The sequence below is a fragment of the Tachysurus fulvidraco genome, chromosome 16 (genome assembly GCF_022655615.1).
Source record: "Tachysurus fulvidraco isolate hzauxx_2018 chromosome 16, HZAU_PFXX_2.0, whole genome shotgun sequence".
Classification (NCBI taxonomy): Eukaryota; Metazoa; Chordata; class Actinopteri; order Siluriformes; family Bagridae; genus Tachysurus; species Tachysurus fulvidraco.
The window spans coordinates 11,983,487-11,994,520 of record NC_062533.1 but is presented as its reverse complement, the minus strand read 5'-3'; the positions used below and the strand labels follow the sequence as shown (position 1 = coordinate 11,994,520).

The following is an 11,034-nucleotide window of genomic DNA, read 5'->3' as shown; positions in this document are numbered from 1 at the left end:
AAGCTGTGCCTTTCCACATCGGGAGGTTTCACTGGTGTACTGTGGTGGTGCAATTTGTGAATGTGTTTAGCTGTTTATATACAGAAGAAAGCAATGCTGGCTATGACAAATCACTTTATGATTATTCATGTATAGTATACTGCATAGAATATGTTCACTGGTTCATTAACCACTTAATCCTGATCAGGGTTGTGATGGATCTGTCTGAGGAACAATGAACATGAGACAGCAATAAAAGCTGAATGATATATTATATGTTGTAAATGCTGTAAAAAAAAATAGGGCTTTCTACAGATTGTAAAGATTTTCTATATATCTTAAAACATTCAAGATGTCATAATGACTTTAATAGATTATAAGACTATAGATTATATATTTCCTATAAAATATAAGGCTTTCTATAGATTATAAGGATTTCCTATACACCATAAGGCTTTCTCTGTATCACTGGGCTTTTCGTAGATTATAAGGGCTTTTACTATAGACCAAATGGCTTAATATGATTTATTCTTTTTCAGAATTTTCTAGAAGATTTTTTTATTGATCAGATTGCTTCTGTAGGTTTCAACAACACATCAATATAGACTATACTTACAAATAGGTTATAAATGGAATTTACATTTAACTTATTCATAGTATTATAATGTTTAACATGATACTGATCAAGGTTGCAGTGGATCTGTAGTCTGTTGTGTTCATGTGCACTCTGGTGGTGAGACTCAGAAAATGTAGGAAAAGTACTGTATAATTAAAGAAGGGAAGAGGCATTATACTTTAGACATTGTACTTTTGAATTGCGTGTGTTCAAGCTGGTGGGTGAGCTGAAATGTCAATAAACTATTCAATTGTAAAAGCTGAACTCGTTGTAGATCAGCTTACTGCGTCTATCCTAAATTATAGTCTTAAACTATCTCTGTGTATGGCTTGGATTCACTACAAAAACATACATAAAAACTGATAGTGGGAAGAAATGTGTTGGACACATAACTGTACTGTAGATACACAGCTCTGTTTCAGGTGAATTAGCTTCTTGAAGGAAAGAAAACTAGCAGGTATAAGTGTGTCTGCATGTCACAGTTACTCATCTTCTCTGTGTCACAAGGCAAATGTACGTTTAAAAAAAAGCTTTAATGACATGACATGAAACTGATTGACATACATCATCATCATTAGTCTGGCAAACTTCAGAAAACTGAATTAGAAATACTAACTTATTAGGGGGAAAATATTATATTGCCTTGTAGTGAAAGTCAGTGACAAGTAGGTCTTTTTCGTTCTTGGTATTATTTAGTTGAAGTTACTACTACTAATACACTATCATGTATAATAATAATAATAATAATAATAATAATAATAATAATAATAATAATAATAATAATAATAATAATAATAGCTGCAAGCAGCAATTCCGTGGTCAAGCCGATCAGATGCGCTCGGAACATGTCGCTGATGAACCATACCAAGTTTCGTAGGGATATGGCATTGTTTTTAAAATCTCATGGCAACTAGGTGGCGCTGTAACGAAACATTGCATGCACCCTCAGTTCATGACTATAATGACATATACCTAGTTTCGTGTCGATACGCATAAGTTTTGCGAACATACAGCCCCGTCTGTTTAGGCGTGCTCGCCATTATGTATGTTGCCACGGTTTGGTATCGTTTGACTCAGCATGCCTCAAGGAGTCTAACGACACCTCCTTAATGATTTTGGACTCAAGTTTGCAGTAGTTATAAGCGAAAATAGCTGTTTTTAAAATCTCGTGGTGACTAGGTGGCGCTGTCACGAAACGGTGCATGCAAACTCAAGTCATGACTATAATGACATATACCAAGGTTCATGTCGACACACATAAGTTTTGCGAAGATACGGCCTCACGTCTGTTTTGGCGTGCTCGCCAGCATGTATGTTGTCACGGTATACGAGAAGGCATTGGTCAAACTCTGGCCCGCGGGTCAAATATGGCCCATGGTGTAATTATATTTGGCCCGTGAGATCATATCAAATGTGCATTACAGCTGACTAGCCGCATGCTCCGCTAATTCTACAAATCCCAGAATGCCTTGCCACTGTATTGACGCGTAGTCACAAACAGCAAGCGCTCCTCATTCTCTGTTGACTGTCGTTAACAACCATGTTACAGTCACATCGGGCAAGTGGCCAAACAAAAGATGGACAATAGGAGCTTTCAAGACAGCTGGGAGGCAGATTATCTGTTCACGAATATAAAGGACAGACCGGTTTGTCTTGTGTGCTAACGGAGCTAACGTGTCTGTAACGAAAGAATATAACATAAGAAGACACTATGAAACGAAACATTATGAGAAGTATAAGGACCTGGACGTAAAGCAGAAGCTGCAGAAGGCGGAGGAGATGGAAAAAAGGTCTGGTTTCCCGGCAGACTATGTTCATGAAAGCAAAATCAAAAAGTGAAGCTGCTGTAAAGGCGAGTTTTATTGTGGCAGCAGAGATTGCAAAATCTGCCTTCTGAGGGAGAGTTTGTCAAAAAGTGTATGGTCAAAGTTTGCGAAATGAACACCACTGATGTGTCTTTTATTTCAAATTTAATTTCTTATGTGTTTGTAATATCAAGCTCTGGTTGTTCCAAATCCTGTATTTAAGCAAAACTAAAGTTTGTTTCCACATGAAAAAGGTTGAACATTACATATCAGTTGCAGTTCATTTTTCAATAAATATTCAGTTTGGACCGTGACTTTCTTTCAGTTTTATATTTTGGCCCACTGTGAATTTGAGTTTGACATCCCTGCTCTAGATGCTACCAAAGGACATGCAAATCGGACAAACAGTCTATGAAGAGTTAGAAAAAGCAGGTTTTACGGAAAATACAAAATGGCGGAAAGATATTCATGACAGAAATGACGTCATATGGTGCATTCGAATCGGCATGAGCACAGGATCCAAACTATGCAAGAATTTTGTCTCTAGGCCTTACGAGTCAGCAGTTATGAACATGAACATAATTGGAATTTGGACTGTTGGTGGCGCTAGAGGGTTTGAGCTAGACACACCAAAGTTGCTATAGTAACTTCTAAGACTGGCCTCTACATGTGTGCCAAATTACATAACTTTCCTACGTACGGTTCTATGGGCTGCCATTGACTTCAATTGCAGAATAAGAAGAATAATAAGAAGAAAACATTAGGTTACTGTCGTAACCCGGTTCTCTGAAACATCGAGTGGAGAGATCCACCTATGGGAAGGGCATCCATTCCTGACCTCTACAGAAGCATCCAATTGCACCAAGTCTGGCTTGACAGACAGGAGCGCGTGCCAAAGGCAGGTAAGGTAACGCCCCTTACCCGAGTGCATAATGCACCTGCACGCGCTGCCTTTCCTCAGTGTACATATTCGCTTCTCGTGCAGGAAGCGGGGCAAACTTGGTGGATCTCTCCACTCAATGTTTCAGAGAACCGGGGTTATGACAGTAACCTAATGTTCTCTTTCATCATCTCGTGTTCGAGATCCACCTATGGGAGATATAGACAACTCCCCGGTTGCCCAATACACTCACAGCGAGACCCTGTAAGCCAGAGGACGGCCAAAAAGGTGGTGCTCGGCACGTCACAAAGTAGCAGACATAACATACTGCGCGGGGCAAAAAGCTCAGCCAAAGGGAAACACAGCATGCGGCAACATGCATGTTAAAACCTCGCTGACGTCCAACAAGCGGGCAGCCTGCAGGAAAAGGACATGTAAATAAACATGTAAATGGACCAACCCGAGCGTATGGTGGGGAGAAGGCCATATGCCTGAAAACATGCACAGCCAGGCCGGGCGGACAGGGCTGACAAGAGTGCACGTGGCTACAAAGAGCCTACACTCAAGACCGCATGAGCCACGGTGGTACGAGTAACATCAAGCCGGTAGTGCCTGACAAAGGTGTGCGGAGAGGACCAGCTCACCGCAGCACAAATGTCCTGCAAGGGAACTCCCCCAAACAGAGCCCACGAAGCAGCCAAGTGGAGTGAGCCCTGAGGCCATCTGGAGGCTGCACGCCCCTAGACTCATACGCTAAGGAGATAGCTTCTACAATCCAGCGAGAGAGGCATTGCTTAGAGATGGGTTTTCCCGTGTTCGGCGGGGCCCAAGAGATGAAGAGCTGAATGCTCCCCCGAAAAGAGTTCGTCTTGTCCATGTACGCCCGTAGGGAGCGAACAGGGCACAAAGCATTCAACCTCTGGTCCTCCGCAGAGGAAAAAGGAGGAGGGTGAAAAGCGGAGAGCTCAATCACACCACCAGTGAAGGCTGGAAAGCACTTAGGCATGAAGGCCGGGTTAGGCTTAAGCCAAACCCTATCCCCGCTGAGCGAGAATTTGGTGCACGAGGAATGAACCGAGAGCGCATGCAAATCACTGACGCGATTGGTGGAAGCCAAAGCCAGGAGCAGCGCCGTCTTGAAGGACAGCAACCTGAGGGAGATATCCCCCAGGGGCTCAAAAGGCTGTTGGGCCAACACCTCCAGCACCAAGGAGAGATCCCAATCCGGGACCACACTCCTGGTGACTGGCAGGGAGCGGCGCGTGCACCTCATAAATCTACGAATAAGGGGGTGCCGCCCCACCGTAGCGTCGCCGAAACCGGCGTGACATGCAGCGACAGCCGCCAAATAGACCTTAATTGTCGAAAAAGACCTGCCACGATCGATAAGGCCCTGTAAAAAACCCAGAATATCAGTGACTGAGCACAGATACGAGACGAGCTGGTGCTCCTCGCACCACGCCTCAAACACACGCCATTTGCAATCATAGAGAGAGTGTGTGGAAGGGGCCCTGGCAATCTGAATCATGGAGATAACACGGGGGGAGGCCCCAGCATGCTCAAATTCGCCCTCTCATGGGCCAGGCCCAGAGAGCCACCCTGCCCGGGTGAGGATGAAAATTCTCCCCGTTCGCCTGGGTCAGGAGGTCCGTACGCAACGGGAGGGGCCACAGCTCCGCATACAGAAGAGGAATTATCTCTGCTAGCCAAGATGCCTTGGGCCACCTGGGGGCTATGAGGATCAGAGATAAACCCTGCACCGCGACCCTGGCCAGGGTCGGGGATATCAGGCAGAGCGGAGGGAAAGCGTAGAGCAGCGCGCTGGGCCATGGATGAGCCAGAGCGTCCACGCCAAGGGCGGCGTTCTCGTCCCGACGCGAGAAGAACATAGGACAGTGGGCGTTTTCGCACGAGGCGAAGAGATCGACCGCAGCCTGGCCGAACCTCTCCCAGAGCAGTCCCACTATCTGGGGGTGGAGCCTCCACTCTCCGTACAGAGGGTTCCCCCTCGACAGAAGGTCCCTGTTCAAAAGGCCCGGGACGTGAGTCGCCCGTAACGACAGAAAATGCCGCGTGCTCCATACCAACAGCTTGTGAGCCAGAGCGTGAAGCCTGGAGGAGCGCATGCCGCCTTGACGGTTGATATACGCTACAGCTGTCGTATTGTCGCAGTGTACCAGCACATGATGCCCCCGCAGGCGGGGTGAGAAATGCATCAGAGCTTTCCACACAGTGAGGAGCTCCAAGTAATTTATATGGGCTAAGCGAAGCAAGATCGGCCACACACTGTTCACTGATCTGCCCTCTTGAGTGGCTCCCCACCCTGCCAAGGAGGCATCTGTCGTGACCACTTTCCGCATCATGATCGCCCCGAGAGGGGTCCCATGTGCATAAAACTCTGCAGCTCTCCAGTGGCGCAGCGCGGCCATGCACACACGCGTCACCGAGACAAAGCGGAAAAGATCGCGCAACGGGCAGAGATGAAGGGACAAAATCCACTTCATGAAAGCCCTCATTCTCAGAAGACCTAGAGGCAAGACATGGACAGCCGAAGCCATAAGACCCTGTAATCTGAGACACGTGCGATAGTGTATCCGCGCCCCTTCCCTGAACCGCGATAGACAGTTCATGAATGAATAAACGCGCCCCCGCGCTAAGCGCACACGCATCGCGATGGAATTCAGCTCCAGGCCCAGGAATATGACTTCCTGAGTGGGAGTGAAATTGCTCTTTAACACATTGACTCTGAAACCGAACGCAGCGATGTGTAAGAGCACACGGGCAGTGTTCTGAATCACATTCTCTCTCGAATCGGCTATAATAAGCCAATCATCTATGTAAGTTAGGATCCTGAGACCCGGTATTCTCTGCGGCGCAAGCCCCGCCTCCACACACAGACAGAACGTCCGCGGACTCAGCGCGAGCCCGAACGGAAGGGCGAAACGAAGGAATTTTGTGTGTGGAGGATAGATGCTTATGTGGAAAAAAGCATCGCTCAGATCGATCGAGCAAAACCAATCGTTCCGCTTTATGGAACGTATGAGAGAGCCGTGTGTTAACATTCTGAAGTTGTATTTCCGTAAATGTTTGTTCAACACTCTGAGATCCAGAATAGGACGATCAACAGAGTGTTTGTTCAAACACTCTGATATCCAGAATCCGTCCTTCTTCGGGACCAGGAAATAACGAGAATAAAACCCCTGATCACTTAGATGCGCGGGTACAACTCGAATTGCTCCCTTCTCGAGAAGAGATGAGATCTCATCTTTCAGAATGTGGGCGGAGTTCGCAAAGCTCCAACAGCACCGATTGAGGTGGAGCGGGGGGAGCCTGAGGGGCCGCGGAAGACGGGATGGCTACCTCGTCATCCGAGCCCTTGAGAAGGCCCGCCTCGGCCTCATCCCCGGAACCTGCCGGTCCTTCGGTGAAGCGGTCGTCGGCCGGTAGTAAATCCTCAAACGGGGAAGGACACATGTCGGCCCAGTCAGAGGAAGCCGCACCGCGGGAGGCCCCTGGGAGCGCGGCGGCATCGCCTTTTTCCCCCTCCGAGTCGGACAGCTCGAAGTCGACACACTGGGAAGTGGCCATCTTGAGCCTGCGACTTTGGAGCTTTTTTGGGAGCGCCAGGCAATGGCTACAGTTCTCCGGCAGATCAATAGCCTCTTGCGCATGCTTGAGACCCGTGCAGACAACGCAGAAGGGATGGGAATCCCTCGCGGCAATAAGTGCACCGCACGCGGCCGGGCAGGCTCGCGATAGGTTGTCCACCAGAGTAGCCGGAGCCTCTATGGAGAGTGCCATAAGGAGGAAAAAATGCCCTTCCACTAAATGCCCTTCCCATAGGTGGATCTCGAACACGAGATGATGAAAGAGAACCGACAATAACAATAGGTGTCTTCGCCCCTTTGGGACTTGACCCCTAATGATAATAATAATAATAATAATAATAATAATAATAATAATAATAATAATAATAATAATAATAATAATAATAATAATAATAATAATAATAATAATAATAATAATAGAGAGTGTGTGTGTGCCCTGCGATGGGTTGGCACTCCGTCCAGGGTGTATCCTGCCTTGATGCCCGATGACGCCTGAGATAGGCACAGACTCCCCGTGACCCGAGAAGTTCGGATAAAGCGGTAGAAAATGAATGAATGAATGAATAATAATAATAATAATAATAATAATAATAATAATAATAATAATAATAATAATGTGTTGATCACGTAGAAATTTTCTCCTTTTTCTAGTAGTATTATAGATTTTTATATTATTACAGCCAAGAATTTCTAAAAAAAAAATCCAGAATAGACACTTAACAGCACTAGCCACTGGCATAACAGAACAGGGAACGGCACTAGCCAATCCAACAACAGAACAGGGAACGGCACTAGCCAATCCTAGAACAGAACAGGGAACGGCACTAGCAAATCCTAGAACAGAACAGGGAACGGCACTAGCCAATCCCAGAACAGAATGCGGGTGCCCGATTAGCAAACCCGAGTACATAGATATCTATGACCCGAGTATAGGTGAGGTGTGGCGTAATATGGGTGGGAAAAACAGATGTTCTTTACACTTAAAAAATAAACACACTTCCGGGTGTTGCACGAAACGGTGCAACCATCAGAAACGTTCGTGTGCAACATGTAAAACGGAACTATTTACTACAGCACGCGAAATCTTCGATGTAGGTGATTTTTGTAGAAAACCTCACTTTTCTAAACATTCTCTAAATTGTTGTTTTTGTTATTAGACATTTAATCATGGAACAGAAGTTAGCAGAGTTCAGAGCCCGAAAGAAAGTCGAGAAGCAAGCAACGAAAAACGAAAATCCACCTGAGAGTTGTTTCTGTGAGACACAAACAGCTCCGAATGACGCCACCAAGTCCACTGAGTCAAACACGACAGTAAAGGAGGCAAGCATTATTTACCCCTTTCCATTGCATGTAAATAAACTCACAGGGTTTAAGGTGTGCTGTCAGCTCATTACTATAAACTTCACTACAGCAGGTTGGGGAAAAATAGTTGGCAAAAAAAGACAATATGTTTTAAAGAGCATCACTGGCCATCTGTTTACACTGATCTAGTTTCTGTAAATGAACAAATCAGATCTAACATCATTATCACTGAACCCAATCTGTGGCTAATTCAGGTTTTCCTAATTATGACTGGTTAAAATATGTGATTTGAAACTTAGTCCATATGTCTGGGAACACAAATCTCTATGTTTTGTCATGAGATTGCTGTAATGAGTTAATTGTTTCCTCAGGAAAACAGAGACTGGCTGCTGGACAGCGCTGTTGGCCGCTGGCTTGGTGTGCAGCGTTTGGCGGTTACTAACCTGACCTTGCTGAAGGTGTTACTGTGGCTTGTGTTGCTTGGTCTCTTCACTGAGCTGGACTTTGGGCTTCCCTTCTTTGTCCTGTCTCTGTTTTACTGGCTTTATGAAGGTCTACGGAGTCCAGTGGCGAGAAAGCCTGGTGAGCTGAGTGCCTACTCGGTGTTTAACCCCAACTGTCAGCCCATCCTCGGCACACTCACTGCAGAACAGCTGGAGGGAGAGATGGGTTACAGACCACTAAACAATAGAGTGAATACATAACACACTACCAACAAACTCTCAGACTGGCTTTAAAATAAACACTGCTGAAGTTTATATCACCCTACAGAAACATGTAACATATTTTAGGCCGAACACCACACATTCATGGACTAATATACACACATATAACACTCGCATTTTATACACAAGGTCATGAGTAACAGGAAATGAACAGAGAGCTTACAAACAAGGACAGAAACGAAGAGCTCATTTGTATCAGCTGTACAAAACATTCTTAAAAAAATTTAATCTAACCAAGTTAGATTTGTGTACATAGCAACAGTCTATGGCAAAACTCAGGCTAGAAGTTTATAGAAGATAAAACCCTCTTATGCATCAATTTTTCCTATCCAATTGTTACTTTTCTTTAAAGGTAAAAAATAAAATAAAGTGATGAGATATAATGGATTTGAGTATTTATTATTAGGTAATGTCCTACTAAAGAGAACACAGTTATTTAAAAAAAATCCTTGTTGATTGGATGTGCAGTTAGTATGCAACATGTCCAGGTATCTTGTTTCTCATTACACGTTTATGTTCGTTTTGTTCTCTCAGAATCCTCAATCCATGGATTGAAAGCAGTCTGGGCTGTGTTCAGTTGCAATCCTGAATACTTTTTTTTTTTTAGATTTTTAAATATTTCCATAATTAAAAAAAGCTTTAAATTGACATTTTTACCAATGTAACTTGAGAAGTAATTAAAACAGGTGTACATAAAAAAAAAAAAAATTAACATTGTACATATAATGTTAAAAGAGCTTTTCGGACTTCAGTGGGTCCAACAGACGTCAGTTTTTACTTATGAGTCATGGGTATTGCATAGAGACTCATAAATCACACCGTGTTCAGTTCAGTAATGGAACTTGTCATTATATGGACCTTAGTCCTCACCACCTTATATTTTTTTAATTGAGCTACAGAAAAAACAACTAATCTGTGGTTCATTTGGTAAGGGAGACATTTAAAGCCAGGTGCATTAGATGCATGTACATCATACAGGTGTATTATGTCATCTTCTTTATATAACAAGACAAAAAACAAATCTCAGGGCTACCATTTTGTTTGATTACATTTACTATTAAAAGTGAAAACTAATCCTTTGTATTGTTGTACCTGACAATATACACTCACCTGCTGACAACTCAATAAATTTAAAATGATGATTACCTTGATGTCTGCATTTTATTCCTTAAATGTCACACACTGCAACATATCATGCATCTTCCAGAGGCTGGGGTTCTTTATGAACTCCTAACAGATGTACAAACACAGGTTTAGATGCTTCAGAAAACAGGAACGGGAAAGTGAACGCTTTGAAATCAGGAATAGTCTGATTTGCTGGAGAAATGTGAGCTGGAGAACAGACTGCTGATAGCTGATTTACAAGCTAGCCATTAATTCTTGTTATGCATAACATTTCTTACTTCAGGAATAGTAAGCAAATACATATTACCAGTTCAACTAGATCAACAAATGGATGTACTGTAAGAAAGCAGATAAACTGACTAAACCAAATTGATTAGTATTAAATTCTTAACGGTTGGTGTTATGGATCTGATTTCTTTTCTTCTGTCTTTTTTATTTTGTGTGTTTCTGTATTCAAGATAGATATGATTATACATAATATTTCCCATAATCTTGTGCTTTAGTGCATCTGATCAAATGCACATTATCATCTAGTGCTTGCTAATATTATGAGCAGCATCTACGCTAATTCCTCTCCACTAATTCTCTTTTTCTACCCATCTGGAGGCATCCAGAGATTGTACCAGCTCCAGTTGTGTTCCGTGTCATAAAGATTTGGGATTTGAGTAGCTGGGACGCTCATTTTCTGTTGACCGTTTCGTTTCGTTTCTTTGGATGTACGTTTCTTTTGAACATTTCTTTGGATATACGTTTCCTTTGAACGTTTCTTTTTGATTTACAGTTACTTCTTTTTCTATTTATTGGAGATTATCTCATCTTGCCATCATTCTGCTAAACATCATAATAAACCACCTGAAAGCAACTGAAACCAATTCCTATAACCATCTTTAATTAACTCCCTCTACTCAGCCTCTTAGCGGCTACTGGTTGCTGCTACAATAAGTCTAATATTATTTTTTTCTATTATATTAATCTTTGTACAATATTACATTTC

At 43.5% G+C, this 11,034-nt stretch overlaps 1 protein-coding gene across 2 annotated transcripts; it reads left to right on the top strand.

Annotated features, from left to right (window-relative positions):
- Positions 1 to 7,834: 7,834 nt before the first annotated feature.
- saysd1 (SAYSVFN motif domain containing 1) lies at positions 7,835 to 10,060 on the top strand. Of its 2 annotated transcripts, XM_027166155.2 has the most exons (3): positions 7,835 to 7,979; positions 8,046 to 8,208; positions 8,562 to 10,060. In XM_027166155.2, the coding sequence occupies exons 2-3, from the start codon at positions 8,056 to 8,058 to the stop codon at positions 8,892 to 8,894; spliced, it is 486 nt and encodes a 161-aa protein (XP_027021956.1). In that variant the 5' UTR covers positions 7,835 to 7,979; positions 8,046 to 8,055; the 3' UTR covers positions 8,895 to 10,060. The 2 variants fall into 2 exon arrangements, with proteins under 2 accessions (XP_027021956.1, XP_047657954.1); XM_047801998.1 differs by having other exon boundaries at positions 7,899 to 8,208.
- The last annotated feature ends 974 nt before the right edge of the window (positions 10,061 to 11,034 follow it).

What these genes read in the sequence shown, in the direction of transcription:
- saysd1 (XM_027166155.2), top strand. Translation starts at nt 8,056, where the DNA reads ATGGAACAGAAGTTAGCAGAGTTCAGAGCCCGAAAGAAAGTCGAGAAG. An exon ending in CAAACACGACAGTAAAGGAG is followed by an intron (nt 8,209 to 8,561) that starts GCAAGCATTATT and finishes TTGTTTCCTCAG; the next exon opens with GAAAACAGAGACTGGCTGCT.